Raw genomic sequence first — 19,470 nt, 5'->3', positions numbered from 1 at the left:
TGACAACCCAGGTCTGGATCCTCAGAAGCCACGTGAAAGCTGAGCATGTCGTATGTGCATCTCAGAAGACAAGGGTCCTGGGGACTGAATGGCCAGTCGGCACAGCTGACACAGTGGGCGCCAGGCTGCACGACAGACCCTGACTCAAGGTGGAGAGCAGCAGCAGACACCTATAGCCAACTTCTGGCCTCTACACCTACATGTACAAGCGTGTATGCTCATGCATACGCCTTACACAGCATGCAGCACAGAGTCAAGAACCTTTTTCTATAAAATGCCCTTTGGTATAAAATATCAAGGATGTGTGGAAGGACCAAATTATTACGAATTCTCTTTTGGAAGAATGTATAGAACTGAAAATTTTAGACATGTGCTGTATAAAAAGGCAAGCATAAATGTAAGTGAGCTCTTACCTCCAGTCCCCAAAAGGACTAGAGACAATCATCATTACATTTGTAATTCATAATAGAGTAAATTTGTTTCTATTTTATGGGGTACCTTTCAAGAGGAGGAAGTGCCACTTCTGAGGGCAGAAACAGTAACGTCCACCTCTGCTGTCGGCGTATTTATGAAGTGCTCACCTGGGAAATTAAGTTGGATTGTATGCATGATACAAAATGAAGCTGGCTAATCCCCAGTTACTGTGATTCACTACCAGCTAAAAAGGAAAGCTTATCTGAAAAGCTGAGAGTCACGGGTCACTGGGGAGTCCTAAGACAAATTAGGGAACAACCATGCCTAGGGTGACATTTTGCTGAGGAACATGTCTGTGGCTTCTGTGAGGTTATCACTCCAGTTTAATAATAGCTTCCATTTGTGGAGGACGGTTACTAAAATGCTTTGACATCCTCTCAGCTGATGTGCAGCTCTGACACATTAGTTTCAGGAGTTCTAGAGTACGGAGGCTAGGAAAATATCATTTTACTGTGTGAGTTGTGCTTCCCCTAAAGTTTTATTATACCAATAAAGCACTTCTATGGTAAATTGTGGTACATTTAAGTCTTAAATATTTCAAAGACTCGGGAGATGCAATTTCTGTGTGCTGTGAAACTTTTTATAATGCTTTCTGCTGCGTTGACAACTGTGGAACAGTAGTATTTGGTATATAACTTTATATTTAGGGTTTAAGATGAGGTAATAGCACATTATTGTAAAACAAAGCAATTATTTTTATGAAAGACGTTTTAAACACATTAACCTACAGTAGTATATGCATAGTTGTTTTGTCAAACAACTTGGTGACAATCTTGAGTTCCTAAAGAGGCTCACCACAATATTTAACTGACTCCTAGTAAGTACTGTTCTCCTTAGCAACACAATAAAGCTATTAGATGCACATCTTGGACTGACTTCCAGAGAGATTTTACAACTCATCAGTACAAGCTAATTTTCCACATTTAAAAATGCATATACATATATGTGATACACGTCTATGGCGATATAATCATATACCATGTGTATTTATATATAGACACTTACAATACCTGAATTGTAGCCATGTTGCATTGCAAGCTAATTGTGTGACTTTAGACAAACAACTTGATCTTTTAGTGTTTATTTTCTTGGTCTGTAAATGAAAGTTTCAACTTGCAGATCTGGAGTTCCTCTTTAAGCACTGAATAGCTAATGACTTCATCCCATTAACAAGTGTAGAAGGAGGTTCTGTCAGCATTCTCCTAGTCTGGTAGCCTGATATACTTCCTGCCTGGCTACTTGCATTTTTTTAAACCAATAAGAAAAACACATATTCACAGCATACAGAAGGACCTCCCCCATCGAACAAGCACACATTATATACATGTTTAGAAATGCAGCCTTTTTTGTATCTCTGAAAATTGGCAGGCATAAAGGTACAAGATATTATACTGATAAAATTTTCTATCCTTTCCGCAGCTGAGCATTTACAGCTGTATTTTATTCTTTTCCCTAAGAAATCATGGGAGTCTTACATGTCAGTAAAACATCCCTTGGATTATTATATTATTTTTAAATTTTGTGGCAATCTATATCTATATTTGGTGCATACAGATTTCTTAGGAGGCATTGTATCATGTGTCTCCATGTACCCTAACGGGAGACTTTTCTCCATCGAATCTCAGTCCCACTGGACTGGTTTCTCTCTACCCAACTGGGTCCCAGCAACCACTTAAGAAATAACCACTCACACACTTAATATATATTTATAATTGTTTGGCCATTGACGTAGTCTTCTTACTGGCTAGCTCTCTCTTAACTATTAACCCACTACTATTAATCTATGTATCACCACATGGCCTTGGCTTTCCAGTGGTGCCCACACCTCTTGACTCCCCAGTGGCTACATTACCTCATCTCTTTCCCTTCCCTTTCCATGCCTCTTAGTTCAGAATTCCCACCTAACTAAATTCTGCCTGACCATTGGCTTTACTCATCAACCAATAAGAGAAACACATAGTCACAGCATATAGAAGTACATCCGCCATCAATGTACACCTGATTGTTCTTCCGTTTGCAAAACTCATAATCTTAATTAGTATCCTCTAAAACTGACTCTTCCTAAATAAGTTTTTTCATTGGCTATCTAAATTTTCAGAAGTTAGTATTTTAGATCTATTTTGAAGTTTAAATATAGCTTTAATATATTTAAGTGGAATGAAAGGGAGACTTTTTATTTATATGGGGATTTTGTTTTGTTTTTGTGTTGGTCTGTTTTGAATTCTCTTTAAAAAGTGTTAGCCCAGAAGTAAAAGTTAGCATGATTGCATAATGTACCCTTCCAAAAACTATGCTACCACACTGCATTCTTACTCACCATTCTTTCTGGTATTTCAGCTTTTTAAAGTAGGTCATACAGTGGGCAGAAAAAAGCTGTGAGACATTTCACCCAGGAGACATTGTAAGCATTTTCAAAGGCAGTGGCACCCATCATTCAAGCTTATACATATTGGGAGAAACAGAATCAACATGCTTTCTGAATTCGAGGAGGCTGTCAGGTATTATTTTATGCTCTAAGCTTGAAGAGAAGGGGGCAAAAATCACTCTGTCAGAGACATCACAGTATACTTGTAGATCTGTGCAAACACTTACTGGCAAACAATGTAAGTTCTGCATTAGAAGTAATCCTAGTGTGCTCAGAATGTAACCAAGAAAGCAAAGCCAGCTTTGGGAAGAGGTGAAGATGCGGAGATGAGATGGGACTTGAACTGAACTTCCAGGGATAATTAAGTTAGACAGACAGAGAGGGTAGACAAGTAAGATGTGGGCCAATACCGTGAAGGGCAGAGGGTGTCGCATCTAGAAAAGTGTGAATGGCTCAGGATGACTCCAATGTGTGTTTTGGGGGGGCTATAACACAGAAATCAGTATGGTTGGAAAGCTTACTTGCACTTTTCTTGAAATATCTAGATTGAGAGCACTGATAATTTAAGTTAGAGAGATGTCACTGAACACCTGTGGGGGGAACGGAATGGCAGCAGAATTGTCTAGCCGAGTAATACATGGCAATGGAGGCCAAAAACCACAAAACAAAACAAACAAACAAAAAGGCGAAGTGGGAAACTTGAAGGAGAAAAAATAATCAGAATCTGTGATCAATTGGATTTGAGAATGCAAGAGGAAAGTGCTTGGGTTCTGATAATGTTCTAGGAACCTGGTGGAGATTTGGAGACTTGGGCACACAAGGACATAGCTGATGGCAAAGAGTATGACTGTGTACTAAAGTGAAATGGAAGCTTGGGGCATTTAGTGTGATTTCAGAGTCAATCAAGGAGGAAATGGGATTAAGGAAAGTACAAACTTTATCTAGGTAGCTCTCGGGAGAGATGGAGGACAGAGGGTTGTGTTTTTCATCAAGAGAAGTTCCAGAGACATCAGGGTGCAGCTGCCACTCATAAGGAAAGGAGGACAAAGGGACTCTTGAGGGAGAAGGAGAAACATAGAATGTTCAATAACTAGGTGACCTTGTCTGAAGGGAGGGTAGCCTGGTTCTCAGAGAAGTTAGAAGGTGGTATACTTTATTAATCAGGATATTTAATATAAAGTATGTAAAAATGGTTAAATGAAGACTATGTTTAAAGCAATTAGAAACACAGATATTTGAGTTGATGTTATGTCAGGACCACTAATAGCTTCTGACAAGATTGAAAACGATTCTCTGGCAATCCACCTGTGTAAGCTGTTAAGAACTTTCCTAAAGAGTATCCTACTTCAGACCAAGAGATAATCACCAAATTAATTTTAACATTGTGATCGTTAATTCCCTTCATCAACTTAATAGGATCAAGAAACACCATTAATGAGTGACACCCTTGAGTGTGCCTGTGTGGCTGTTTCCAGAGAGAATTCACTCAGAAAGGAAAGCCCATCCTGTGTGTGTGTGGTGCCATTCAACTGCCTGGGATTCCATACCAAGAAAGGAATGGGGATACAGCTCTCTGAGCACTGCACTCCCTTTTCTCTGCCTTCTGATAAGCACAATGGACCAAGCACTCCCACTGCCATATTTTCTCTGCTCTGAAGGACTGTACTTCTCTAAATTATGAGCCACAACAAACCTCCCTTCAGTAAGTTACTTTTGTGAGCTAGGAGAAACATAATACAGACACTGTTCTAGTTAGCTTTAATTTTCAACTTGGCACAGCCTGTAATCACCTGAGAAGGGAGTTTCAGCAGAGGGAAAAATCAGGTCAGGTTGGCCTGTGGTCAAGCCTGTAGGCATTGTCTTATCAGCTAATGCAGGAGGGTCACATGAGGTGGGTAACATCATTCCCTGGCCACATGGTCCTGGACTATATATAAAAGCCAACATAACGCCTTCGAGTAAGCTAGAAAGCAGCATCCCTCTACTGGTTCTGCTTCAAGTTGTAGTTTGAATGCCTTCCCTTCTTTTCCCCAATGATATGCTGAGTTTAACTTCCTTCCAGGAAGTTACCTTTGGACATGGTGTTTTTCATAACAACAGAGATGGATCTAGAACAGATATCATTTTCACAGAGGAGAGTTTAAGTTGCTTGCCTTGGTATATGCATGCTCATGTTGTATTTAAAGTAATTTATTGCTTCTACTAGTCAATTATCTCACAAAGAGAAATAAATAAAATGATGGTATGGGCTATTTGACTATACTAATGATTTTAGTCAAACTGCCTATGTATTCTATTTAATTACATCAAATATGTGAACTAAAAAGTCCTAATAATATTTTAGAATTTTTAGACTCCTAAAAATCCTAGTCTTCCTCCACCCCTTCAAGACAGGGCTTCTCTGCATAGCCTTGGCTCTCCTGGAACTCACTTATAGACCAGGATGATCTCGAACTCACAGAGGCCTGCCTGCCTGTGTCTCCTGAGTGCTGAGATTGAAGGCATGTGGCACCATGCCTGACTCAATCCTAATACTCTTGAGTTTCTCTTGAAACTCTGCTGAAGACACATTTCCCTTTATTTTCCTAGCAACAATACTGTTTAATGAAGTAACCTTGCACTTTACACTCTTTGGCCTCTTGTTGAGACCTGTGCACTCAGTGGATACCAGAAGGGAAAACTTGACGAACAATCGATTCATACAATATGAACCGATTCACCAGCACATTTCACTGGAGGTTCTGTCCCAGTGGACAGAATTTCCCATCAGTATCATCCATCTATGCTTGATTCTCACATAGAGTATTAATTCTTCTCAAGATTCATCTGAATGATCAGTGTGGAAAAGTAACCTTCACCGGGGCCTCGAGGCACTTCAGGAAATCTCTTAAGCATTTGAATAACAGTAATATTCCACTGCATCTCTTGATGTGATGACTTACTGCTTATGCATCTGCAGTACTTGGGATCACACACACTAGGTAAGCTTACCCACTGAGCTATATCCCAGCCCTGTGTCATGGAATTTTAAAGCTTGGCTAGGCTGTTAAAATGTTGTAATTTTTTAAGAGATAAAACTAATATTTACTTAGATCTGATGAGTAAAATTCATCCTTCAGTTAATATGGCAGAGAGAAATGGTTGGCCAAGAGAATATTAGAAGAGGTCATTATCTTAACCAAGAGTAATAAGTCAATCTTTTCCAAAATTTCATAAGGAAATAAACAGAATTATCTCTTTCTGGCAAAGGTGGTATTTTTGTCTATCAATTCCAAATAAGAAAGTAGACAACTGATTGCTGATTTGAGACTAGGAAGAGAGGGCTGGACATGCAGCTCAGTTGGTAGTGCTTGCCTGGCATGGGTGAAGCATTGGCGTCAGTTCCCAGTGCCACACAAGCCAGGCATGATAGCATAGGGGGAGGGGGACCAGAAATTTAAGAGCATCCTTAGCTACACACTGAGTGTGAAGTAAGCCTGGTCTACACAGACCCTGTCTCAAAATGGAAAAGGAGACGAAATCATCTTAAAATTTAGCATGTGCCATCAGAGGAATTCAATTTTTTTTGCCTATTGTAACTGCCCCATAAAAGGGGGCTTGAAATCTTTCTAACTTGGAGATGTTCTTCATAAATGGTGTTTCTAAAGTTATATAAGTATGCTGTTGATGCATGTTCAAACTTTATACCTCAAAAGTTGTCAAGAAAATGTTTTGAGACCAATATCTGTCAAAGGTTGACTTATGAGGTCAATATCTCAGGAACTCAGTTGTATATGTGTGCTTTAAGGGGACACTTCATAGAAACTAAATAAAACAGTAAACTGCAACGGCCACATATCAATACAGACCTTTAGAGAAATGTTATTAATGTTTTTGGAAAACACGTAAGTGCCCACGGCCAAATTATATTCTCAAATCCAAAACAGCTCCTGGCGAAAATGATATCCCATGAAAACCTCATTCTTGGGAAATAACTGAACCATTTTACTTGTTACTCTCCCGGCAGTCTAGAACTAGCTGATGTGATGATCCCAACCATATAGGAGGAAGTCAAAGGACTGTGTGATTTACCGGAATTGGGCAGGCAGAGGACAGGTAGAAACAGGAGTAGTGCTGTTCTTCAGAGAACCTGAAATCCTGAATCGTTCCTATTTCCATCCTTGGTGGGACCAGTTTACTGTTAAGTCACTGGAGTATTTTAATGTATATGCATGCCGGCCGTTCTACAAACATTGTACATTTTAAAGCTGATCATAACCCTCTTCCATCCTCATAAAAATATACTCAGTGAAAAATATTTCAGATAGCTTTCCCACAAAAAGCCCCAGAGATTGTGCACAAACAAGCTTGTATTAATAATTCAATAATCTTTATTCAACCTAGCCCTCAGAAAAGGAAATCATGCTTTTAACAGTGTAAGTTTCATGTGATTTTGTGTCATGGGATTTTACTGGTGGTTTTTTTTTCCCCTTTAATGTCAAATAATCATGGTTATTTTTAAATGAAATAGGTACATCCTAGGCAACACCCATATACTGGGAAGATTTTGTATTTTGAATTTTGAATTAAATAATTTTTAGTTCCTAGCTCAGTCAATTGTGTGTTCGCGCGCATGCGCATGCGCGTGTGTGTGTGTGTGTGTGTGTGTGTGTGTGCGCGCGCGCGCGCATTACTCAGCCTTGACTTTTCAAACTGAGATAAAACCACGTGAAGTATGAGATCAATGTGTCCAATAATTAGCCTGAACCACGAAACACCGTGAACGGTTGGCAAGGGCCATGTCCTCCCAGCACACCCACAACGTTCCACATCTTATCAGATAAATCACCAAGGAAATCGCTTTGACTCTTTTAGACCACCAGAGAAATGCTGGCTTCCACCTTCCCTAAAAAGGCATCTAGTCACCAGAACAAAACTGACTCAAACGCATTTTCTTAGTGAGGGAGAAAAAGGCTCAAAGGCTCTCAACGGAGATACGCTGCTTTTGCTTTTCAAAGGTCTTCTTTTTGTTCTCTTAGACTGGAGAAAATAACTTCTAGGCATTGGCGTGCGGAATATTTGAGCGTCACAAAACGCTGCAAACCCATTAGCTGAGGCTCTGCGGTGAAGTACATCCTTCCCCCTTCCCGTTAAGTGACCTCTCCCTCCATTCTAGACTCGGGTTTAAGCTTGGACTCTCCAAGAAGGACTTCGCCACAAGATGGCACTGACCTGCAGACAAAGGAAATCGCAGTGGCACTGACTTTTTGAACAGGCTTCTAAATGCGCCTTCCTCGAGTCAAAGACTGGAAGGGGTGAGGGCTCGGTGCGTACGGGTCTGACAGCGTGGCTCAGGTTTGACTGCTTCTCTTTCCAGAACTCCTAGGCAACGCACCCCGGAGGTGTGCATCCGAGGTACGGTGTTGGGAGGAGGCAGTGGGGGAAACCTTGGGTGATCCTCGTGGGGTGCCATCACATGATCCAGGATGAGGTGGAGTTAGGCTTTAAGGGGGCGTCTCTTCCTATCTTCCTCAATCTTTAGGGTTTGAGCAGGAGAAATACCAAGGGATCTTTCCTCCCTCCGGGTGACACTCTTCCCGCGTCGACACGGGCGAACAGACGGATTCTTCAAAAGGTAAGTTTCAAGTCGGTGTTATTAAGGGACTTTTTGGATATCTCTTATTGATGGGGTGAGGTTATGAGAGGAAGGATGCCGGTGTCTGGTCCCGTTGTGAGAACTGAGTGGGGCGTGGAGTCAGCCTTTCGCTTTGGTTCCAAGTAGGAGCAGGTGGCAGGATGCTCTAGATTGTGGGACAGGTCTGGGACATTGTGGATGTGAGACCTCAAAGGGAGAGGATATCACTCCTACAGTTCGCGCATCTGGGGGCTCCAGGTGGGAACCTAAGTTTCCCTCTCCTACTCTCTTAGAGGGCGGGGGAAGTGCCGGGGTTGGTCTTCCCCGTACCCCGGTAGTCATCCTCATTTTTCTGTAGCAGCCCCGAGTTTTCCTAGGTAACCCAATGGTCTGCACTGGGCAGGGGTGGGGGCGCCTGCCTTCTGGATCCCGACGCATGTGTTCTTCTTCGCGCCACGTGGGAAAAAGTGAACTGCCCCAGGTACTGGACCGCAGAGTGGGGGTGCCCCTGCCCCCATCTCCTGTGCCTGGCCTCTTCAGGCTGCCGTTCCCCTTGCAAGACTTTAATCTTGTCTTCCTATTTCGGAGTTTTAACCACCCAACTTCTCAGCTCTTTTTAGAAAGGTACTCTTGCTGGGTAGCAGGTTAGGGACGGACTAGGAGCAGAAGGGGGTTAGCCGGATATCCTGCTGTTCCCCAGGCAGGTTGAAAAGATGCTAATGTTTGAAGGGCCCACGCTGGGCAAATGAGAGAGACAGACTGACCTCCAACTCGAGGCAAGCTTGTGCATTTGGGCTCCTTCATTTCTGCTCTGTCGGTCGTTTATTTGGGTAGAGGTGCCCTGATATAGCGAGTCTCTCTCTCTCTCTCTCTCTCTCTCTCTCTCTCTCTCTCTCTCTCTCTCTCTCTCTCTCTCTCTCTCTCTCTCTCTCTCTCTCTCTCTCTCTCTCTGTCTCTGTATGTGTGCACGGGGGGATTTGGAATGGGGTAATCAAGAAGACTCATATAGTTATACAATACAGAAAAGGATGGTGAAACAGGAGTTTTGATGGAATCTACCCGATTTCCCTCTGGTAACTCCTAGAGCATGAAAACCTAGGGGAGGGTGGGGAGAGGGAGTGAAGATAAGGTGTGTCTCCAACTTTCACTGTCCTTCCTTCCTTCCTTCCTTCCTTCCTTCCTTCCTTCCTTCCTTCCTTCTTTCCTTCCTTCCTTCCTTCCTTCCTTTTTTAATTGGAGTGCTCTGTCATTTGCCAGGCACACCTGGGTCTTCCAAGAAGCATAACTTCTGGTGACACCAAAGGAAGAGGCTGCAAGGGCTTCTCTGTCTCTCTGTCAGTACTGGAACTGAGAGCATTAGCTGTAGCTGTTGGTGCTGTGTGGGTGCCCTAGTGAAGCAACACACACACACACACACACACACACACACACACACGCACGCGCGCACACACACACACACACGAGTGGGGTGGGGGAGAGGCTACTTCTGCAGAAAGCCGAATTCCTCACCCATCCAAAAGACCTGGTACTCTTGCTGGCTACAGTTTACTAGTGATTCCATGCAATTGTTTTAAGGCAGCTGTCTGTTGAACAAGCCCTTCCCCCATTCCCGGGAAGGAACTGGGAATTATGTAAGTCATTTAGATAAGCTGTGTATGGCAAGGCTGATCTTTTTTTTTCCCCCAAACAAGTGAGGGAATTTGAAGGAAAAAAAACACTGCAGTTTACACCCAGAGAGTTTGTATCTTGTGCTAGAAACAGCATGGTAAACAGCAAGGAGGCAAAGGCCAGCATTCCTACAACAAAGAAAGCAAAGGAAATGTCCTGGAAGGGTGGGACAGAAGATTAATTTGCCAACTGCTAACATCTGTAATTCTCTGGATGTACATGGCATTTGTTCTGAGATCCAGCCTTTAATTCTTGCAGTGCTTGGAGTTGTAAGACATGCCATGGACGAGGAAATGCCAGCTTGTGTTCTTTTGCAATGAGAAGCAAACTCTCTCAGCAATGGCAAGATCCTGACCATCATTCTTTCTCAGAGTTATACCAAGGAACACAAAAACATACCTGTGTCTAACCCAAAACTGCTTCCCACAACAGGAGTCCTGCTCCCAAACTTAACAAAAGAAGTGAAATTTGCATTGTCTGTATAGATAAGTGAGCATCTACTTAGTGGGAAGGTGTTCCTCGTTGGGCCAGTCTATCAAATGCAATCTCACAGGTATCAGAATAGAGTTGCAGTATGTTGACTTAAACTCATCTGTAAGAGATCCATCTTTACACCCATGAATTGAAATGACATATCACTTTTGTGAATTCCTAGAGCTGCCAAAATAGGCCTCATATGTAAATTTCTCTTTTCTTCCTCTCCACTATGAACAAGTTGCCCTCTCCCTGGATCACTGCAAAAACCTCCTAATGAGTCAGTCTCCTTACCTCTCTTTCCCTTCTTAGATGTGGTGCAAGCAGCAGAGAGACTAAGATGTCTTTCACTTTTGCATTTGTTTGTTTAGTGATGGGGTGTGTGTCTGCATGCTATGACAGGCATGTCACCAGATGACTACTTGCAGGAGGCAGTTCTCTCCTTCTGCCTTGAGTGTAATGGGGATCAAACTTAAGTCATTAGACCTGGTAGCAAATGCCTTTTCCATTGATCTATCTTACTGGACCCTAGAGAAATAATTTTAAAGCAAAAACACATGCCTTGATGTATTTTACCAAAGGTTCCTCATGTCTAAGGGTATAAGGCAAAGACTACCGCATAAAAGCCTGCACTGGCAGCCTCTTCTCATTCAGGCTTCCCAGTGAGCTAGCTCCTTTTGTCCACCTACATTCCTCCTTCCTCTTCTTGGTGCACCGAGGATGCCTGAGATGCCCACATGGCTTCCTAATTCAGCACGCCTGGATCTTTGCAGTCTTGTTGGGTACCCGGCTGCCTTAGCTCACCAGCCAGGATCAAGCTGCAATTCCCAACAATTCCAGGTCCCTTTCAAGGCTACCACACAGGACCTTTTTTTACTAATTTGGTTTTGTTTTTTCTTGTTTTTCTCTGCCCATAAGACTAGAAACTCAATGAAAGGGACACTGCCCCCTCCACTGAAATGATACCTGACAATAACCAAGTGTCAAGCAAATACTTGTTGGATGAATGAATGATGCTTCAGAAAACAGTTCTTTGTTTTTAATATACAAGATATACTGTTTTCCCCTAGGTGCCTGAACTAAAAGAATAGCCATTCCAATTCGTATTTATTTTGCATATAATCATAGATTGTGCCATTAAAGTTAGCAGAGACTTACATAAAACATTATTCCCACTGTGTACCTATTCTAGTGGTCAAGATACTTTTATTCTAAATCAAATATTTTCAAGGTATTATGAATTTTTCACAGTGGCAACATTATATTGAAATTAATGGAGGATGATAAGACTTAGCAATTAAAATGGATTTGGATGAGGAGAAGAATTTAAATTGCAGTTGAGATATAACACACAACCCATGGAATGACTGGGGTGAAGATTCAGAAGTACAGTTGTAGGCTGGGGTAGCTCAGTTTCCTTAGAACATAACATTCACACTGGGGCTATTTAAAAGTGGAAGGCATAGCCTAGAGCATCTTTAAGTTCTGGGGTGAGGCATGGCAATGGTCCACATTTCCTGTGCCTCACACAGGAATCCACGTCTACCCGGTGGAGCTCAGTGATAGGACCCCAAGAGACGCCACAGGTAATGAGAATCTACTTTGCTACTTTATTCAACTAGTAGCCCCAAGAGGACATATGGCACTGTTTGTCTGACTTACTTAAGAAAGGTAGAGCTTTCTGAAACTGTAAAGTCACTGCCCACACCTTCAATGCTGCTTTCCCTTCGTACATGACATTAATTGATAACACTCTCCTTGGCTTTGGAATTCTTGAAGGGAAAACAAAGTGTGATTATCCCAGAAGTCATTTTAGATGGGAGTGTAGAAGAGAGAGTTGGAGTCTAATAAGGCCCACACCTGAAGTCTGCCCTAGTTAGGATTTCTACTTCTGTTGTAAAATATCATGACCAAAGCAGGTTGTAGAGAAAAGAGTTTATTTGGCTTATGCTTCCAAATCACTGTTCGTTACTGAAAGACATCAGGATAGGAACTCAAGAAGGGCAGGAAGCTGGAGACAGGAGAGGATGCAGAGGCCATGGAAGGGTACTGCTTACTGGCTTGCTCTCTGTGACTAGCTCAACCTGCTTTCTTATAGAACCCAGGATCACTAGCCAAAATGGGTTGGGTCCTCTTACATCAATCTCTAATTAAGTAAGTGCTCTATGGACTGACTATGGTTCAATCTTATGGAGGTGTTTTCTCAATTGAAATTCCCTCTATTCACATAACTCTAGCTTGTTGTCAAGTTGACATAAAACCAGCCAACACAAAGTCATTCCATCACCATCCTTTAAAGCTATAGTCCGATTTTATGATGGCAACCCTTAGTTTTATCCTCCAGTCTTATCCAGCTAAATTGTGATTTCACAATAGAAAAGGCCTCATGTTCTAGAAAGCAAAATTGCAAAAAAAAAAAAAGGTTTATTAGAGGTGTCGCTTAAAAAGCAAGTGCATTTCTGCACATTAAATTTCTCATTTTCTTTCCAATAGAAGTAAATCCACACAATTTCCTTCATTGTTCTCAGACAAACAGAGAATGCAGCCTCTTAACAGGGGCACAATAGCTAGTTGATTAGCATGAGAGGTCCTTTCCCATGGATTTCCTTAGCAATGGGGGATAGGTGATCAGAGGTCTCTCTTTTCTTTCTATGTAGGAGCCTCTGATCTCTGAGATCACTGTAATTTACCTTGTCAGTAAGAGAAGTGTGTTTATACTACACCATGGGGTGAAAATTTAAGATTACAACTGAAATCACACTCCTGATCAGGACTCTGACATAGCTGGGCGAAGAGAGAGGATGGGTAGTCCCTTAGATAAAATGTTAGAAATTCTTTGAAATTTTCTGATGCGATAATCAAATTCATGGTGTCTTAGAGTTAGAATCTCCACACATTGAAAGACCTTCAAGTGGCCCCCCATGAGGTAGGTGGTCAGCACTTACATGTATGAAGCACTTGCGTCTTTGACAAGTGGTTTCTTCCGTTTAATGTAGATTTTGTTCCTCATGGTGAAATCTTTGTTTTTCCTTACATAATGCACATCCTTTTGTCTTATTTCTAATTTCATTAGACATACCACTAAACTCATTTCCATATGCCCTATATTCATTAAAACACGAGAAGTCTGCTCTATAGTACAAATAATTTCCTGCCGTAAACATCATATGGTTTTTCAAAAGCTGTCCCTCGCATGACACCGTACCTTGAAGCTCCATTGTGTAGGTCATGCCCTTGTGAACACTTTTGTTAAACGACATCCGGCTTTCAAAGTGCACTGTATGGTTAGCTGTTCCCATGGTGTCATGTCTGCATCACACATCCTTCCGCATTGTTTTTGCTTTGTTACTTGTTTCTGTCTGTACATTATGCTGTTTCTTGTAATGCACATTTTTGCTGTGTCTGAGAATCTGCCGTAGGCATCATTTGTCTAACTAACACTTAGGAGGCATGAGGTTTACAAACACTGTACTGAAGGGTACTCTACTGAATGTCAACATGTAAGCGAGTCCAGTTACAGACATTTCTGGGGGTCTGAGGATGTGGTGAAGTTGTTAGAATGCTTGCCTAGCATGTTTGAATCCCCTGGTTCAATCTTCAGCTCTGCCGTAAACTCAAACTTGCCTGGAATCCCATCACTAGGAGATAGACACAGAAATATCAGAAACTTAAGATCATCCTTAGCTAAAAAGTGAGTTCAAGGCCAACCTGGGTTACATGAGAGAGACCCTGTCTCAAAAACATTATAGCTGACCTTAAACTTTTTAAACATTTTTGCACTGCAGCTGGGCAGTGGTGGTGTATGCCTTTAATCCCAGCACTATAGAGTCAGAGGCAGGTGGATCTCTGTGAGTTTGAAGCCAACCTGGTCTACAAAGTGAGTTTCAGGACAGCCAGGGTTGTTACACAAAGAAACCTTGCCTTGAAAAAAACTTTGCACTGCTTGTGAGATTTTTTTAAAGATTAATAATTTTATTAAAAATTATGATTTGTTTTGTTTTTTACTTCTGTGCCTTCATTTTAGAATTCTGTGAGACAAAATTCATTTTCACTGCCCTAATAAACTTAGTAACAGAACTGACCTCTTTTGTTGACAGAGTGTTCAGTTCAAGGGAATGAAGAATTGAGAATCATTTTGGTGAATGGATTCCAATATATGGAATAAGAATAAGCTGAAGATTTGACCTGTTTTGAAGAAACATACAGTCCATTTGTCTAATAGATAACGACAAAACCTAAACAATGAATTCAACATTGTTCTCCCACGTTGAAAACCACTCATTTCACTATAACAGCTCAGAGAATTCTCCACTGCTGGCTTTTGAAAATGATGATTGCCACCTGCCCTTGGCCGTGATATTTACTTTGGCGCTTGCTTATGGAGCTGTGATTATTCTTGGGGTTTCTGGAAACCTGGCATTGATCATAATCATCCTGAAACAGAAAGAGATGAGAAACGTCACCAACATCCTGATCGTGAACCTTTCCTTCTCAGACTTGCTGGTCGCCATCATGTGTCTTCCCTTCACGTTTGTGTATACACTGATGGACCACTGGGTCTTCGGTGAGGCCATGTGCAAACTGAATCCCTTCGTACAATGCGTCTCCATCACGGTATCCATTTTCTCTTTGGTTCTCATTGCTGTAGAGCGGCATCAGCTAATCATCAACCCACGAGGGTGGAGGCCAAGTAACAGACATGCTTACATAGGCATTGGTGTCATTTGGGTCCTTGCTGTGGCTTCTTCTCTGCCCTTTCTGATCTATCAGGTTCTGACTGATGAGCCCTTCCAAAATGTAACGCTTGCTGCCTTCAAGGACAAGTATGTGTGCTTTGACAAATTCCCATCAGACTCTCACAGGCTGTCTTACACAACCCTCCTTCTGGTGCTGCAGTATTTTGGCCCACTCTGCTTCATATTCATATGTTACTTCAAGGTAAGAAAACCACTCATCCCTCCCCCCGCAGTTTCCTTCCTTACCTTCTCTGTGTAGATTTCCCCCATGAGATGGATGTTCTGCTTGACTCACCCTTTCTTCCTCTGTAGATATATATTCGCTTGAAAAGGAGGAACAGCATGATGGACAAGATGAGAGACAGCAAGTACAGGTCCAGCGAGACCAAGCGAATCAACGTCATGCTGCTCTCCATCGTGGTGGCCTTTGCGGTCTGCTGGCTGCCCCTTACCATCTTCAACACTGTGTTCGACTGGAATCACCAGATCATTGCCACCTGCAACCACAATCTGCTGTTCCTGCTCTGCCACCTCACAGCGATGATCTCCACCTGTGTCAACCCTATCTTTTACGGATTCCTGAACAAAAATTTCCAGAGAGACCTGCAGTTCTTCTTCAACTTCTGTGATTTCCGGTCTCGAGATGATGACTATGAGACCATAGCCATGTCTACCATGCATACAGATGTGTCTAAGACCTCTCTGAAGCAGGCAAGCCCAGTTGCGTTTAAGAAAATCAACATGGATGACAATGAAAAAATCTGATGCTGCTCAGAACGTATGGTCCCAGACTACATGTGTAGAGAAGCAAGCATGACCTGCCACACACTTTCATTACCTGTGCCCCCAGGGAATGGAGCGAAATGGCTTCGGAAAGTCCAGGCGTTCTCTGCTGAACTTGACTGTGGTGGATACCATGATTACTTGGGATCAGCAGAAGTGGACTTTGTCATCTTCTGGCAACAGTTTTCATTAGACTTCGTGTGTGTGTGTGTGTGTGTGTGTGTGTGTGTGTGTGTGTGTGTGTGTGTTTGTGTCTGTGTGTCTGTGTGCATGTGTGTGAAATTATATATATGACACAAAGATTCTTATATTGTATTTATTGGAGAGAATGTCTCTGAAATATTAACATGAGTTCAATTCAAAAGTTGTAGCCACCTGATATGCTCAAGATTTGGGGCCTTCAAGATAAGATGAGAATCCCAAGACCTCGGACTACCTTCATTCCATGCTAGGCACCATTTTCGTCTGTTACAAAAGTACAGTATACAAAAGTCACCTTTCAGAATGTGCCAGAGCCAAAAGAGAGTCTGAAGTCACTCAGCAGCCTTTCTCTCTCTCACTCCTTCTCTCTTTGAGAGGACTGGATTTTTCACTCCTAATTGAGCATCACTTAAGATGAAGATATGTAAAGAGCATGTTTTCAGCTGTGACTATCACTGGGAATTAGGCAACCCACAAGAATGAAGTGGCAAAGCAGTTCCCTGATTTCAAAACTTTTCTGACAACCAAAGCATTTCAGGGTAATTGGTTTAATAAGTAAATTAGTCTTGCTGCAGATAGCTAAATTGTATCCATGGGACTTGATAGCTGAGAGGTTTTTACATCGTTCACAAGAGGGTTCAGCACTAGCAAGATTTTGGGCACAGACATGTGACTCTGAAAGCATTTCCAGCTCACACGGCATAGAAATATAAGACGCTTTTTCCATACAGCAGTGCCTACACAGTAACTAGTATTAACTCTCACCGTTTATCTTTCATGGCAGAAGACACACGGACAATGTTAAAGGACGCTCACCTCAGCTAGCAGATATCTATCTGTACCTAAAACTTTCACACAGCCCGCCCATCCTAGCTTGTATAAACTGTGTGACATGCAGAATTTTATAGTCATATACTATTATATTATAGAGTACTGAGTAACCACGTCCTATTAACATATTTACTTTCATATATCTTGTAATCATGATTTAGCCTCAGAAAAGATATTTTGAAGAACAAGACAGTTTCAATGTATTATACAAATGTTGAGTGTGTTTGATTTTAGAAGGGCAAACACTTTGTGTATTAAAATTGTTTGGGCTTTTTCAGAGGAGTCTGTATTGTGTTTCTTTTGAGATACCATATCTTCCTGTCCCACGACTTCCCTTCCAGGATATGGTATCTCCACTGTACGCAGTATAAATTTACTGGTGAGATTGTCTATTCTGTAACCACTGATGGCTGATTCACTTTACCTTTCTAGATCTGAAAGATACCTAAAGGCAGGTACTATATAATAATGATGACCCACAGTACATTTAGTACAGTGACAAGTAATTAGGATGCTATCAAATGTGTTTCAGGGACTGACGAGATAACTCAGTAGGTAAAGAAGTCACTGCACAAGTATGTTGCCTGGAGAAGGACCCCTTGTCCCATGTATGTAAATGTTGGTTGGGTATAATCCCAATGCTCTAGGAAGGAGGAAACCAAGAATCTTTGAAGCCAGCTGCACAGACCTAGCCAGCTCTGGGTTCAGTAAAGTGAAAAACAACACTCAACATCAGCCTCTGTCCTACACATACATAAACATGCATGCATACATCTATATCCAGCCTAAAATAGAATCCACATGCTCATGAGCACACATATGCACACACATACACACACACACACACACACACAAATCCAAGTATCTACATACATGTACATATTGTTATATAATTTCTAAAACAAGTTAATGAATACAGGCAAAATTTCTCCCTTCCCATTGTGTCATGTGGGATTCATATCTTGGTGTTTTCTTGAGTTCTCGTCCTCACATCCCTCTTAATCAGGCAACACTTTCTCTTCTGTTGTATTAATTTTCACCCCTAAATGAAACAATAATGACCTTTTAGATGTTAGGATCTGTAACTAGCTTCTTATGGTAGTTATTAGTATGAAGCCACATGACCACCTAAGGTTGTCCTTTAACTGTCCAGATAAGAGAGATAATCTAAAACTGCCTCTTCTTGTTCTTGTTCCCCCCCTCCTTCTCCTCTCCTTCTTCCTCCTCCTCCTCCTTTTTCTTCCTTTGGCCTTTTGAGACAGGGTCTCTTGTATAGCTTTGGCTGTCCTGAAAGTAGCTATGTAGACCAGGCTAGCCTCAAATTCAGACATCTGCCTGCCTCTGCCTCCCAAGTGCTAGCATTAAGGGCATGTACAAACACCCCCCAATGTAGAAATAATTTTAAAGATGCATTGAAAAATGCCACCTCTTAAAGATCTCAGACCAGGGGTTCTTACTATTTGACATTTTCTTGCACCCAGAATCTAAGGGGAACTTTCTCTATGTAGATGCTTTAGAGACCAAGTGTTACTGGGCAGCATTCTTAGGTGACCATTTCTAGGATACTTAAAAGATGACAAATCACTTAACTGCATGTATGTAAGCAACTGAATATCGAATTCTTCTATTTCACCCACATAGGTGGGTGAGCTAACAGTTGAGTCTAGAGCCAGCACCAATGTGCTAGAGTTGAGGTCGGAATAAATGGCCACATTAAAGGCAAACTATGGAAAGAGATTTTAGACCTCGAATACAGCAAGAACTATGTCAAACGTGGAAGTTCTGACTAACATTGTTGCCATTCCACACAAGAGGAAACTAAAGCTCAACAAGAAGTACACATGAGCCGGGCGGTGGTGGCGCACGCCTTTAATCCCAGCACTCGGGAGGCAGAGGCAGGCGGATCTCTGTGAGTTCGAGGCCAGGCTGGACTGACAGCCTCCAAAACAATACAGAGAAACCCTGTCTCATAAAAAATCAAAAAAAAAAAAAAAAGAAGAAGTACATATGACTCAGGAATTCAATCCAAATAGGACTCACACTACTAAGCTAATTACAGACCTGTAATTGTAATTCCATAGGAAAATTTTGAAGGATTGTAGCATAGCTCTGTTGGTGAAGTGCTTGCCTGGCATGCAGGATACCCTGGGCTCAATCTCTAGCACCACATAAGCTGAGTATGGTGGTACAGGCCTATAATCACAACACTCAGGAGGACACAAGGGGGATCAGAAGTTCAAGGTCATCCCCAGCTTCTTAGTGAGTTTGAGGGCAGGCTTGCCTTTGTTAGACCCTTCTTAAAATAAAATATTTTTTTTATCTTC

The 19,470-nt window shown here is 41.9% G+C and overlaps 1 protein-coding gene across 3 annotated transcripts; it reads left to right on the top strand.

The window, feature by feature from the left end:
- The first annotated feature begins 7,792 nt into the window (after nucleotides 1-7,792).
- Nucleotides 7,793-17,423, top strand: Npy1r (neuropeptide Y receptor Y1). Of its 3 annotated transcripts, XM_040742218.1 has the most exons (5): nucleotides 7,793-8,233; nucleotides 8,361-8,453; nucleotides 12,128-12,181; nucleotides 14,693-15,533; nucleotides 15,644-17,423. In XM_040742218.1, exons 4-5 carry the CDS (start codon nucleotides 14,838-14,840, stop codon nucleotides 16,094-16,096), a joined length of 1,149 nt encoding a protein of 382 aa, XP_040598152.1. In that variant the 5' UTR covers nucleotides 7,793-8,233; nucleotides 8,361-8,453; nucleotides 12,128-12,181; nucleotides 14,693-14,837; the 3' UTR covers nucleotides 16,097-17,423. The 3 variants fall into 3 exon arrangements, with proteins under 3 accessions (XP_040598152.1, XP_040598150.1, XP_040598151.1); XM_040742216.1 differs by lacking the exon at nucleotides 12,128-12,181 and having other exon boundaries at nucleotides 7,794-8,233; XM_040742217.1 differs by lacking the exons at nucleotides 7,793-8,233; nucleotides 12,128-12,181 and having other exon boundaries at nucleotides 8,294-8,453.
- The last annotated feature ends 2,047 nt before the right edge of the window (nucleotides 17,424-19,470 follow it).

This window comes from Mesocricetus auratus, unplaced genomic scaffold (genome assembly GCF_017639785.1).
Source record: "Mesocricetus auratus isolate SY011 unplaced genomic scaffold, BCM_Maur_2.0 Super-Scaffold_6731, whole genome shotgun sequence".
Taxonomy (NCBI): Eukaryota; Metazoa; Chordata; class Mammalia; order Rodentia; family Cricetidae; genus Mesocricetus; species Mesocricetus auratus.
This window is presented reverse-complemented; position numbering and strand designations above follow the sequence as displayed.

Bases quoted from the DNA above. Each gene is read 5' to 3' on its own strand.
- Npy1r (XM_040742218.1), top strand. From the start codon at position 14,838: ATGAATTCAACATTGTTCTCCCACGTTGAAAACCACTCATTTCACTAT. The intron at 15,534-15,643 runs GTAAGAAAACCA...CTTCCTCTGTAG, and splicing joins TATTCATATGTTACTTCAAG to ATATATATTCGCTTGAAAAG.